The sequence below is a fragment of the Talpa occidentalis genome, unplaced genomic scaffold, assembly GCF_014898055.3.
Source record: "Talpa occidentalis isolate TD23 unplaced genomic scaffold, MPIMG_talOcc4v2.1 talOcc4.5, whole genome shotgun sequence".
NCBI lineage: Eukaryota > Metazoa > Chordata > Mammalia > Eulipotyphla > Talpidae > Talpa > Talpa occidentalis.
Genome location: NW_023604861.1, coordinates 58227330 through 58241980, shown reverse-complemented (window position 1 = coordinate 58241980; position 14651 = coordinate 58227330). Strand labels below are relative to the sequence as shown.

General features: G+C 37.2%; 1 protein-coding gene across 1 annotated transcript in view; it reads right to left on the bottom strand.

Annotated features, from left to right (window-relative positions):
• The window catches only part of LOC119258537 (serine/threonine-protein kinase Nek5-like), a 110712-nt gene that overhangs the window by 68640 nt on the left and 27421 nt on the right, over positions 1-14651 (bottom strand). The window contains 8 exon segments of the mRNA XM_037526818.1: positions 2724-2857; positions 4460-4507; positions 4510-4540; positions 4617-4817; positions 6041-6095; positions 11302-11388; positions 12522-12592; positions 12681-12764. Coding sequence (XP_037382715.1) covers positions 2724-2857; positions 4460-4507; positions 4510-4540; positions 4617-4817; positions 6041-6095; positions 11302-11388; positions 12522-12592; positions 12681-12764 — 711 coding nt within the window.

The window sequence follows — 14651 nt, the reverse complement described above, 5'->3', positions numbered from 1 at the left end:
ATAAAATTTGGTTGGTTAGTCTAAACATAAAATATATAATTGTGTTTTTAAATATTTTAAAGTGTGAAAACTAAGTTTTTCTTAGTTTCATAATTTTACTTTAAACTATCCAAACATTAGAAGGGACTACTAATTACTTGTTGAAAACAGAGAAAAGTTTCAGAAGGAAACAAATAGCTTCTTTCAGATTTTAAAATCCCAAATGGTAATGAGAACATTAGAGGTGGTTCCTATGAAAATGTTACTGAGACAGGGGGGCCTCCCTATTGGCTCAAGGGGTTAAGATGCAACCTGTGAAGCTATTCGCAGCCACTGCAGCACGAGTTCGATCCCTGGGCAAGGAGTTACCCACATGGCACAGCAGATCTCTCCTGTCTCACCCGCTGCTCCCCTCAGCAGTGCATTTCAGTACATCTGCCTGTTCTGCTCCCCACTCTGTCTCTGGTGAATCCTCTCCCCCCCCATACATCTGGCCTGTACCCCAGTTCTTGTATGCATAAATAAATAAATCTTTTTAAAAAAGAAAATGTTGCTGAGACATCTCCCTAAAAGGGGAAGGGTAACATGTTTCCCAACCCCACTTAATGAGGGGAGAGGCCTGGTGAAGCTATTTAACAGGGAAGACAGGTGGGCTCATAAAAGAGGGGAGGGCTCTTGTTACTATGCCTTAGTAGTGCTGAAAGGAGAGATGGAAGTAGACACATGGAGGAGAAACATGTAGAGACACTTGAAAGAGCCATTCTCTTGGTTTGTTCTCTGATTTTGCTCCTTTCACCCCAGCCTTGACAGGACCCTTGTGCCTTCTTCCTCTGGGTCCCCACCAGAAGGTGCCATGGACTAGTGGCAAGGTTTTGGGTCTCAGCAGTTCTGCTTCAGAACCACCTTGTTTGGCTAGTTATTTACCCGTGAGGGGATGTATAATTTCATATGTTTATTAGGAAGAATATACTTTCTTCTCTTCTCTCTCTATGCACACTAATTCTACCTAAAATCTTTCACACTAAAATTGTCCTTTGCCTTTGTGCGCATGTATGGCCAGATCCTTTTAGAACTTGCAAGCTCGGGGGTCCCAGAGTGACCCTTGGTCAAGCTGTAACAAGAGAGCTAATTTTAAAAAGACAACCCATTCAAAAAATGGGACAAAATTCCTAAATAGTACTTTCTAAAGAAGACATTCAGATGGCCTACAGGCTCATTAAAAAATATTCAACATCTGGGCCTCCCTGGTGGCACAGCGGGTTGAGCGCAGCGCTGTGAGGCTGTCCGCAGACTCTGCGTCGCCAGTTCGATTCCTGGCCAGCCAGGGAGATTCCCACATGGTGCAGCAGGCCTCTCCTATCTCACCCGCTGCTCCCCTCAGCAGTGTATTTCGGTCCTTCTGCCTATTCTGCTCCCTGATCTGTATCTGGTGAATTCTCTCACCCTCCCACACCTCTGGCCTGAACCCCAGTGCTTGCATAAATAAATCAATCTTTAAAAAAAAACTATTTAGAAAAAAAGTTCAACATAATGTATTACAAGGAAAATGAAGCAAAACCACAATGAGATATCACCTCACCCCTGTGAGAATGGCCAATATAAAAAGACTAGAAACAACAAATGCTGTGAAGAATGTGAAGAACAAAGTCATCCACTGTTGGTGGAAATGCAATCTGGTGCAGTCTTTATGGAAAATGGTATGCAGATACCTTTAAAAAAATGACAATGGACATCCCAGTGATCTAGCACTACCTCTACATCTATCCAAAGAATATGAAAACACTAATAGAAAAGGATTTATGAACTCCTGCATTCATAGCAGCACTTCCACAACTGCCAAGTCATGAAACCAACTTAAGAATTGAACAACGGATGACTAGATTAAGAAATTGTGGAATATATATTCAATGGAATACTACTGAGCTACTTAAAAAGATGAAATAGTACCTTATGGGACAAAATTAATGGACTTGGAGGTGATTATGCTAATGAAATAAATCAGAGACTGATGGTTTCACTCATCTGTGAAATATGAATAACCGAAAGACATACACTGGCAAAGCAGAGCAAAAACAGTTATTAGACTCTGTGAAAAATATACTGGTTACCAGAGTAACTGGGGGGAGGAGGAAAGGAAATAGAGGAAGGATGGGGTAGTGCATTGGCATAGGAGGTTTGGTGGAGGGTGAGTGAAGCATGTGCACTTATGTAGAAGTAAAAATGTAACCCCAAAGTTATACAGAGATGAAAAGGACTAATTTTTAAGAAATACAATTCTTCCATTAAAAAAAATCCATGTTATTATATATATTATCAGAGCATTTTACTTGCGTGAACTAAAAGATTTAGCACTCTGCTAAAATGGATTCAAATAACTCAGCAGAAAGATTTTTCTAGGAAAAAAAATCAATGATTATATAATAAAAATTTCCCACGTTTTCTGCTACTATGCTATAAAGTTCTCCTATATAGAAAAATCTTCTTCAGCTAAAGAAATTGGAAGAATTTGATTATAAAACTAAAACTCAGGCATAACATACTTGCAAGAAAATACAGCACTGCTTTTAAAAATATAATGAAAAGTTGTCCAACAAAATACCACTTTAATGCTCATTACAGAATGATTTTAAGTACAAAATGAGTGGATTCCAGAGTCATGAGCTTATAGCCATGAACATGTGAGCGCAGGTCTGTGGAAGACACTATCAGCTTATAAACAAGAGGGAGGGTTTCATCCAACTTACAAATACGGGTTTCTGAGCGCCAGTGGGTGGTCTCCATTCCTTTCTATGTAATATATCCTTCCTTTGAACTGGTACAGATATCCTTGATCTTGGTAGGCACTTTCCCTGGAATCTCACCTTCTGTTTATTAGAATCTTATTTAACCGAAATAAAACAATGTAAGTTTTAAGAAATTTCCACAACTTTACACTGCAAAATTATGCATTTTCTTTGAATGGAGACAACCTTTTACTGCAAAGTTCCTTTGTATATGTCTAGTAATACATAACACTACTTTAAAATAATTTTAGTAATTAGCATTAATTTCAACAGAAACAACATAATTAGGGAAATTAAATGTAATAATCAGGGCTTGAGTAATCAGGCCACACCATTCACATCACATTATTGCTTGAAATGTATGAGTGGGTCTTCTAAGATGTTTGTTTTTGTCACCATCAAAATTTGTTCTTGTTTTCCAATCTTTCCTATGTTTGGATGGTGCACTTTCTCTCATCCTTTATTTTTATCTATTTTATCTATTTTCTAAACACACCCAACCTAGAATAATATACAACAATGCCAAATCAAATTAAACATGGCAAAAAGGCTCATTTATTTTCCTTTTGTAACTTTCCTCAATTTTAATTCTCTATCACAATGGATAATATTTCTCTAGCACTGATTTCTTGGAGAGATTTTCTACTCTTCCTCATCCTTTATGTTCAGACATTTGGTTATAACTAAATTCTGCTCTTACATTCACAACATCCACTGAATTAGTAATTTTCTCTTTAATCCCTCTCTCTCTCTCTCTCTCTTTCACACACACACACACACACACACACACAGAGAGAGAGAGAGAGAGAGAGAGAGAGAGAGCACTTCATCAGCTGATTCCTGACACTAAAGTTGCTTCTCTAGCATCACCATACTATTTGTCATTACCATACAGTAAATATCATCATCACCTTTCTTGCTTTGGAGGTAACATAGTAATGGTTCTCAAATTGTAAAAAAAAATTAGGTCCAAAATTCTAACTTTGGTTCCAATAGGTCTCTGGAAAAGAATTTTAAATTGCCAGTTCATTTTCTCTATTTCAAAAAAATAAACTCATCTCATCAACCCACGTCTATAAACCTTCTTTTCTCCACAATCCCTCCTCTACACAAAAGTTAATTTTGTATTCTACCTCTTCAAGCATCTGTTTAATTGATAAACCCACTGTTTCGTGGTTTTCCTGATAATGGGAAGAAAAAGAAGAATCCTCCAGGTCATATATGAGCTCCATAGACAGCATCTCAGGCATGCCCACTAGATTTTTTTTATAATGCTCATATTTTTTAACACCCATATTCAAACCTCTTTGGTGCAATTTCTTCCCTAAAGTCATTAGCCACATGTAACTCACTATATGAGCACATGATATAAGTGGTTTTGGGATGATGAACTCATCTCTTTTTTTTTTTTTTTTTAAGATTTATTTATTTATTTATACAAGCACTGGGTACAGTCAGAAGTGCGGGAGGATGAGATAATTCACCAGAGCCAGAGGGGAGAGCAGAGCAGGCAGACTGATGAGGTACACTGCTGAGGGAGCAGCGGGCGGCAGGAGAGGTCTGCGTGCCATGTGGGACCCTCCTCCGGTGGCCTGGGAGCAGCCGGGGATCGAACCCCGCTGCAGAGGCTGCGGGCAGCTTCGCAAACCAGCGCTCAACCACTACGCCACCGGGGAGGCCCATGAACTCATTCTTACCTGGAACCACCTTCCTAGCAGGTCGAGAAGCTGATGGTCTTGCTCCCTTAGGAGGGTATGATTGAATTCTTCCTGAATGACCTAAAACCAAACATGTGTCAAGGACTTACTAATCAAAATCTGTCAAAATCCAAACAAGATTTGCCCCAAAACTCACCTCAGGAGTCAAATACTTGGCAATAAGTTTCTCTAAAAAGGGCCTTTTCAAAATGGAATTAATAGATGGACGATCTCTGGGGGATACTTTAAAAAGCTGAGATATCAAGGACCGAAGGTCATGGGAGAACCTTGGAGATATTGGGGCAAAATGGGCTTGACAAATCTTTAGAACTAGCTGGTGTAAGTTGTCACCTGCAAACTGAAAGGACAAGGAATAATGATATTAGGTCAGAGGAAAAGTCAATTTAAAGTAAGAGCAAGAAGCAAATGATGTTTCAACTTCTTTAGAAGTACTATGTCCACCCTAACTTTTTCATCAACTAAAATTTCATAAATAGCTATTGTAGGCAGCTTCTCACCCAGATACCAGGTTATTAAAACAAGTTTTTTGTTTTAATTGTTTCTTATTATCAAAATATATTAATTATTATAAGACATAGAAAGTTATAAATAGTCAGGAAAAATACATATCATTTCATCACCCAGAGAGATATTTCCTTCTAGTCTTTTTCAAAATAATGTTTAAAGAGTTGTAGACATAATGATGTGAAATCCAATGCCTTGATTTTTAATTAACATAAAAACATTTCTTTAAAAATTCTTTATATCTCAGGAAATTTTCCATGGTGTGAAATCATCAGTTATTTACATATAATAGTAATGTTCAGCAGGAGAGTGTGGCAGTAGAGATACAGGTTTTAGTTAGAAAATTACTAGTTGAGTGACATTTGATGATGATGACGACGACAACGATGATGATAATGATGATGATCTAACAGCTGTGTAGACACAGCTAAGATGCTATCCTTGGAAAGCCCTGCTACAATATTGGTCTTTTGCTGACAGCTGGGAACTTAAATTTCAGGGGTGATCCCACCAGTTGCCAAATTCCCAGGGTGGCTCAGTGTGCTTAAATTGTGAGAACAATACAGTCTCTGCTTCCCGGGAGTCTGGGGGTTTTCTACATGCTAGTAGTGGGTGCCTACCTCACCAACTCTAGTTGAAGCCCTGGGCACTGGGTCTTTAATAAGCCTCCCTAGCAGGTAACACTTCACATGGACTGTCACAACTTTTTGCTTAAGGAATCGGTACGTTCTGTGGGATGACACAGATGGAGGCTTTGGGAAGCTCTTGCCTGACTTCCAATAGATTTCCACACACTTTTTTCTTTGCTAATTATACATTCACAATTTATTTTGAAGGAAAATATGCTATGCATACTTTCTCCAACTTGGAGTTTTTATTTTATAAGCACGAACACATTTTTGTGTCAGTATATACAATTCTATTATTATCCTAATAGCTTGCCCATATAATTTTTAACAATCTAATAAAACCAACAGTAACCATTGTCTCTCAGGAGTTAATTTCATCTATATATTTCCAATAAGTCAAGATCAATCTGACGTTGAACGTACTTACAGGATGCTTGAGTGTGCAGAGCTCATATAAGACACAGCCAAGAGACCAAATATCCCTGAGGAAGATAAGGGTTTACATGCCAAGAAAATCTCCATAATTCTCAATAAAAGCCTTTGTCCTTACAGCACCTTATATTTGTGTAGATTTACAACTTTATATAGGTTGACCTGTGTTTTCAGATATTTTATCAGATACAGATCAAAAACATTTTCAGATACATTATCAATTCTTACTAAGATCGCAGGTAAATGCAACTTGTAGTTTGTCAGAATCCTAGCAGAGAAAAAGTATGCTGACTTTGCCACAATCTGACAACTCAATATTTACTTCAGCTTCATGTGCTCAAAGCAAACTGGAGTGTGCATGGAACTTTTTGAGCAATTTGGAGGAAGGAGGCAAGACAAAAGCAGTTTTGATTTGATTCAAAAGGTAAAATTTGGTTGATTTTAAAATGTATATTCTACTCAAGGCTCTTGACAGAACTAAAGTTACATTAAGTGATGAGCACTGTATTTGGTATTCAACAAACACCTGAGAATGGTGCTTATCATCTAGACCTGGAGACTAGCTTGCTCTTTAGTACTTAATAGTCATATGTGATTGGCTTAATAAGGAGTTATCTTACAGAACAAAAAAGCATAATCACATACAAAATAACAAAAAAAATACAATGAGAGGTCAAGGAGATAAGAAGATGGTCAAAGAAGAACCAAGTTTGGTGAGGTAAATGCCGCCACTATTTAGCAACACTTCTACTGAGAATGAAGAAACTTCTAAGTGGTTTCTAAAGTTTTTAGAAACTTACTGACCGTGATCCCATCAGAATCTGTCCTTACTATCATTTCTCTTCATGGAAACTCCTCTTCAGCCCCAGATAGCCCACTGCAGCCAGTGTGGTAAGGCCACACGCCTACAGTGCTCCCCAGGAATGAAACCACTAGTGGCCAAGTGGGAGCATTTGCACATCGTGACCCCTCTGTGTGTGGTAAACTAGAGACCTGGTTGAGTTTCTTGTCTAAAGGGGGCAGCAGCTACCCAACTGATAATTTCAATTATCAGAAGTACCAAATCAGCATATTTAAATGTTGTCTCTAATTCTTACAAAGCAGTACAAGGAAACTAGGCAAAGCTGCTGACCTAGGTTCTCAGCCTACTGCAGCTCTACTCTATTGGCCCAGCCATCCCTCCTTCACCCAGTGCTACACTGCCACTTTCCTGTTCATCCTAAAATCAAATACTCTCTGGGACCCAAGGAATATCTCAAAAAAAAAAAAATACTGTTTTTTCATTATGCAGAGAAATATTTACTATTATTTTTATAAATCTCTACCACTAGGCTTTGCCTTTTCTTGTCATGCAGTTAAATATCCCTTCTGAGTTTTCCTTAACACATGGACAATCAATTCCCGAAAGGAACTCAGTTTTACTGCTAGACCAACTGTTTCAACTGGCCCCCACTTTTGAAAATGAAATGCTTTTCTCCTTCTTAAATGTGTTCACCAAATTAACAAATAAGTGGTGCCCTCTCCAAGGTCTCAACTAAGAGGCACAAGCCAAGAGTTAGACAGCCAGATGTTCTTGTGAAGAAGTAGCATCAAAAACGACAACCAAAAAAAAAAAACACTGTTGCATCTGAATAAATACGAACTTCAAAGACAGACATTAAGGTTTATGGCACTGCTAAAACTCACAGTCCCCAAAAAAGGATAGGGTAAATTTTAACAACCCTCTTTGTTTTTCTTAGTGCATAAGCAACATTAGATAGAGACATTAACTGGATTTTCCTTGCAAGAATCCTTACAAACTATATGTAATCCTCACTGAGAGATTCAGAATTGGGGCAGCTTTCCCAGAGGCATCTGGAGATTCAAGTACTTATCTTAATTGTTTAATAAACTCACTTTTATTTGCCTCAATTTTTTTAAGTCAACACATTTATTTAAGTCACAATTTATTTAAGTCAACACATAGAAGTAAAACACATAGAAGTAAAAACTACCTCATTTTTGGTGAAGGACCTATATAAAGAAAATTATCAAACACTGTTAAAAGAAATAGAAGACACAAAGAAATGGAAAGACATCCCCTGCTCATGGATTGGAAGAATTAACATTATTAAAATGGCCGTCCTGCCAAAACCAATTTACAGATTCAATGCTATTCCAATAAAAATCTCAATGACATTCTTCAAAGAAACAGAACAAATACTGATGAAATTCATATGATACTACAAAAAAACACGAATAACCAAAGCCCTACTGATGAAAACAAAGGAGAAAGGAGGTATCACACTTCCTAACTTCAAACTATACTACAAAGCCATAATAATTAAAAGTTTGGTATTGGAACAAAAACAGACAACAGACCAATGAAACTGAATAGAGAGCCCAGAAATAAAGCCACACTTATACAGACAACTAATCTTTGACAAAGGAGCAAAGAATATGCAATGGAACATGGACAGTTTGTTTAATAAATACTAGACCACTACCTCTCACCGTGCACAAAAATCAACTCAAAATGGATAAAAGAACTGGACATAAGACCTGAAATCATAAAATACATAAAAGAAAATATAGGTAAAACACTATAAGACATACATCTCAGTAACATATTTAAAGACTCATCACCCAAAGCAAAAAAAGTCAAGGAAAAGATAAATACCTGGGATTATATCAAACTGAAAAGCTTCTGTATACTATTAGCCAAAACAGAGAGACACCCCACTGACTGGGAAAAATTTTTGCACTCCATACAACTGATAAGGGACTGATCACAAAGATATACAAAGAAGTCACAGGACTCAACAACAACAAAGTAAACAATCCAATGGTCTTGTGATGAAGTTGCATCAAAAACAACAACCAAAAAACCTGTTGCATCTAAACAAATAGGAACTTCAAAGACAGACATTAAGGTTTATGGCACTGCTAAAACTCACAGTCCCCAAAAAAGGATAGGGTAAATTTTAACAACCCTCTTTGTTTTCTCAGTGCATATACAACATCAGATAGAGAGGAGAAATGGGCAGAAGAACTTAAAAAACATTTCTCCAAAGAGGAAATGCAAACAGCCAACAGGCATATGAAAAAATGTTCAACATCCCTTATATTCAGGGAAATGCAAATCAAAACCACACTGAGATACCGCCTTACACCAGTAAGAATGGCATATACACAATGGGGTGTTCCTCGGCTATCAAAGAGGATAAACTCATGCAGTTTGCAGCAGCATGGATGTAGCTGGAGGGGATCGTGCTCAGCAAAGTAGGCCAGAAGGAGACAGAAAGATATTGGATGGAATCACTCATAGCAGGAATTTAGGAAATCTAAATAAGGGACCAGGAAAAAATACTAATTATAATAAAGTAAAAATCAAAATGAACAAGCAACTGTAAACCAGAGACATACTGCGGGGGGGGGGGGGGGGGGGGCGCGGTTTGGGAAGGGGAGAAGGAGTAGGATCAAAACAAGGTGGGTGGGAATTGTATGGGGACTATAACCAAGATGAAAATGCATATTTTGAACTATGCATACATAGTGCAAAAATGAAAAGTAATGTAAAAAATATATAAAATAAAATAAATAAAATTTAAAAAAGAATGGCACATATCAAAAAAACTAGCAACAACAAGTGTTGGTGAGGATGTGGTAAAAAAGGAACTCTCCTACATTGCTGGTGGGAGTGCAAACTGGTCCAACCACTTTGGAAAGCTGTCTGGAGGTTCCTCAGTCTACTAAAAATGGAGCTACCATATGACCCGGCAATTCCACTGCTAGGGATCTACCCAAAGGACACAAAAACATTGTTTCAAAAGAACACCTGTACACCTACGTTTACTGCAGCACTATTTACAATAGGTAAAACCTGGAAACAATCCAAATGCCCAAAAATAGATGACTGGATCAAGAAGATGTGGCATATATACACAATGCAATATTATTCAGCAATCAAAAAAGATAAACTCATGCCATTCACAGCAAAGTGGATGGAGCTAGAAGAAATTATGCTCAGTAAAAAATAAGCCAGAAGGAAAAAGAAAAATATTGGATGGTTTCACTTATAGCAGGAATACAAATAAGAAATCAGTGTAAAAAAATAGTAACAGTACAAAAACATCAGCAAAGCAAACAGACAATTATAAATCAGAGACATCCTGCAGGGAGGAGGAGGGGAGGAATCAGCGGGAGGGAGGGAGGAGCACAGGGGACTGAGGTGATGGTGCACGGGTGCACTGGTAAAGAAACTCTATGGGACCACACCTGAGGGGGTGGGGGGAAGCAAATACTGTTTAAAAATGAACAATGATGTAAAAAATTAAAAAAATTACTTATTAAAAAAAAAACAGTGAAAGCAAAAAAAAAAAAAAACCTACCTCATTTTCACTTCCTATCACTGTGTATATTACTATTACTCTGAGAACCAGAATCTGGCGTCACATACACAAAAATTAGTTGGTTTTAAAGCAACATGATGCCTTAATGATTATCTGGCCAACACTCTCATTGTTACATATGCAGGGGCTGGGCCCACAGAGGTCATCAGGCCTGGTCCAAGTGATAACTGAGCCAAGAGTAGGGTTTGTTGAAAGATAAACTGAAGCATATTTAAAAATGTTTAAAGTTTATATGAGCAAAAATAGATTTGAATCGTGATGTCAAACCAGAAACGGTTAAATGTTCTCTGTCACCAGAAGCATAGGAAAACGAACAGAGGAGGTGCAGAAGCAAGATAGGAAATTATCTGATCAGCTTAAGTTCAAAGCCCAGTTGGCAGTTTGCGATTGGTTGTCCTTAAATGTTTTTTATTTCTTAATCTTCGAGGCATTTGCAGGCTTGGATTTTGGTTTGGGCCACCTCCATATTAGTCTTACTCAGCCTAATGGCTTCTTGTTTAATGAAATTAACAAGCTCCTAGCTCCTAATCTAGTGCTCAGTCACCAGACCAGACTGCCTCCTACCTCACTCACCCATAACATTTTTCTGCAAAGGACGAAACAGTGCTTACAGATAGGAAAGTCATACATAAGATGGACATCATAGCACTGCAATATTTAGTGTATTCTTTCAATGACATATCTTTAAATGAGGAGAAATGTCTTTCTTCTAAATAAGTTCAAAACTTCAGGGAACAATAAAGTGGTCAGAGACAGTCATTGGGATGCCTATGTCACACATGAAGAAAATGGAATTATGAGAGTGCCATAAGAAGAAGAAAATTCTTCAGATTTTACTGAGAATTTCAAACTTATAGTAACTCACGTTTTATTGTTGTAGGGTTTATTTTGACAGATCTCTGGGGACAGGTAGTAAGGTGTGCCGACACAAGTTCTAGCAAGTTCCATAGAACTAGGGAATGATATTAAATAATTAAATGACATGGTTAATTATTGGAGTAAGTAAAGGCTTAAAACACGGCCATGCTAGGTATTAAATATAGCTAACATAATTTGAGGCAAGCATATACAAAAATAAAGTAAAACATACTGTATATTAATAATAAAGCAATAAAACTGTTTTCCAAACTTACAACTCATCTCAAAATCTACACATAAAAACTTTTTTCTTATGATTTAAAGACTCCACAGAGGTACAACTGATACATTATAAAACTTTCATATTTAAAAAGAGTTCCCTCTTTCCACTTACCAAAGTAATATGATCTCAAGATTTAAAATTAGGAAAATATGAAAGTGAATAAAGGAAAATTACCCATCGTCTTACTACCTGAAAAACTACTGCTTAAAATTCTAATATATTTATCTTTTTTCCAAGCTTACTTTTCACATAGGTAAGATCATAGTGCCTTTGAAATTCAGAATTCCTTTTTTTAAGTTGTATGTTACTTGTTCTTTATTGGTGCCTATTCTAATCTTACTTTTTTATTTATACATATATATGTATATATATGTTACATCATTATTCATTTGTGTACAGTTTGCTTTCAGAATTCCGTTTTTTTAATTTATTATTTTTTCATTTTTTTCAATTTAATATAACATATTTTCTCATATTATCAAGAAGTTCTCAAAATCGTAGCTATTAGTGGCTATCTATACAATATTCGGGTACATATCTGTGCCAAATTTATTAAATTTAACCATTTCCTAAATCACTAGACATTTAAATTATTCCAAATTTCAAATTATAAAATCTCTTGATAGTTATTACCACCAAATTGTCCTCTAAAACAGCTGGTGCCAATATATTCAAGAGTGAGTTTACCCACTTCACTAAATTCTCACTTGTTCATGCATATTACATTCACACCTCACGATCTTATCACCATCATTCACCATGCTAAGATTTAGCTTGGGAATTTGAGTCTCAAAGTACCATCTGAATAATTTGATGCATTTATACAAAGTTATCTAAAATTATTTGGAGACCAAGCTTTTAATATTTTCTTAATTCACAATACCCAAAAATACATTTTTTGACAGTCATTTATAGAAAGAAAAATGACATTTAAAAGTACTTACTTGTTTAGGACTCTTGCTATACCAAAGTCCCCAAGCTTTGCAACCATTCCATTCTTGCTAAGAAATATGTTCTATAAATGGAGAAAATACTGTATTGTTGGAGACAGTTAAAGAAAGCAAAAGAACAGTTCTGTCTTGATCTTCTCTCTGAATTGTTACCTGTGCTTTTATATCCCTGTGTAAGATCTTCCTGTCATGAATATGTTTTAGTCCTAGAGAAATCTGTACAAACCAACTCAGAATCTGTGGAGGGAACAAAAAACAAAATTAGTGAGCAGTCTGCAAACACTGAAATGTTTTCATGACAACATACAGAGAGAGAGAAATAATACATATATTTTGTGTTTGTGTGTTTTCATAGGAATGAGCTCATAGATATATGATCTTATATAATATTCTTTTGACAGAAAAATGAGGGGGCAGAAAGGCAATAGAGGTGTGTTGGCATCAAAGGAAACTCCACTTACAAGAAAAATACAAACAAAAGCGAGGGAGAGGAAAAGGCAATTCATTATTTTCTTTTTTCTTATTCAATACTAGGTTGCAAACTGTATCAGGATAGGAGAGTAGTAGTCTTGTTTCCTGACAACCCTGGTGCCCCTGGTTTTTCCTATTCAGGGGAAGGGGGTAGCAAAGCCAGGGAGAGAAAGAAGAAGCAGAGAATCTATGACTTTTTAAATTTTTTCATGGAATATTATATATATTCATATAACATAAAAGATATTTAAAGTTTAATTTATTTCTTAGTTATGATTTTATTTTATCTTAACTGGCCTAAGACTCTTTATAACATGAGCACTATGTCTACAGAGTTTTATTAAAAGTAGTCTAAAATTTCACTGACTTTTTGTTTTTTCTTTTGTTTTTTTAAAGTTAATATGTTTTAGACTTTTTTTTTCAAGATTTATTTATTTATTTATACAAGCACTGGGTACAGTCAGAAGTGCAGGAGGGTGAGAGAATTCACCAGAGCCAGAGCAGAGAATAGAACAGGCAGACTGATGAAATACACTGCTGAGGGGAGCAGCGGGCGGCAGAAGAGGTCTTCCACCCATGTGGGACCCTCACCCGGTGGCCAGGATTGAACAGGCGCTGCAGAGGCTGCAGGTGGCTTCGCAGCCCAGCGCTCAACTGCTTCGCCACAGGGTAGGCCCTCACTGACTTTTTGGACACCAAGTTATACAGAAAGAGGAAAACAAAAGGGGAAAAGCTGCATTTTAATATACTAAAATTCAGTTATAATTTTAGTTCTTTCCCAACAAATGGAAAAGTAATTCAAAATTTTGTCGAGGAAAGTATTTCTATTAAATATGGCAAAATAACACCCAGATAGGAAGAAAAGAGGGTATCTATTAAGTATGGAGTTTAATATATAATGGAAATGAAACACAGAAAGAGCATTAATTAAATTTACAGAGGCTAGAGATAATCTTCATTCATTCATACATTCAAAAGCATACATACATTTAAAATATTCAGTTTTTTAAAAATATTCAGTTTTTTATGAGGAAATTATATGGGCATGAATACTCTTAAATGTGAAAATAGGGCCACCCTGGTGGCCTATGGGTTAAGTCTCAACCCTATCACCATAACGGCCTGAGTTCTGTGCCACATATGGCACAGCAGACCTCTCCTGTCTTGCCGCTGCTTCCTTCAGCAGTGTATTTCAGTAAATGTGCCTGTGATAAGGGCTAGGAGGGGGGAGAACATCAAGTGAGACACTAAGCTGGCATGGTAGGAAAACTGCACACACATATTGTTTTTGGCCTGTCTGCTCTGAGTTAATTTTCCAGCCAAGGACACGTCTGGAGACGTGCAGGGAGCCAGCGCTGTCTGAAGACCAGCCTCACCACAGTGGGACAAGCCTGAGACCAGTTGTCCAGGAGGGCACTGGACATCACTATCTCCTGGCAGTAGTGAAGGACTGCTTACTGCTGAACTCTCTTTGTTCAGCTCACGATAAAAAGGCAGCTGGAGGGGGCCTCCCCTGGTGGCGCAGCGGTTGAGCGCTGGGCTGCGAGGCTGCCCGCAGCCTCTGCAGTGCCAGTACGTTCCCTGGCCACCGGGCAAGGGTCCCACAAAAAAAAAAAAAAAAAAAAAAAAAAGGCAGCTGGAAATGAAATGTTA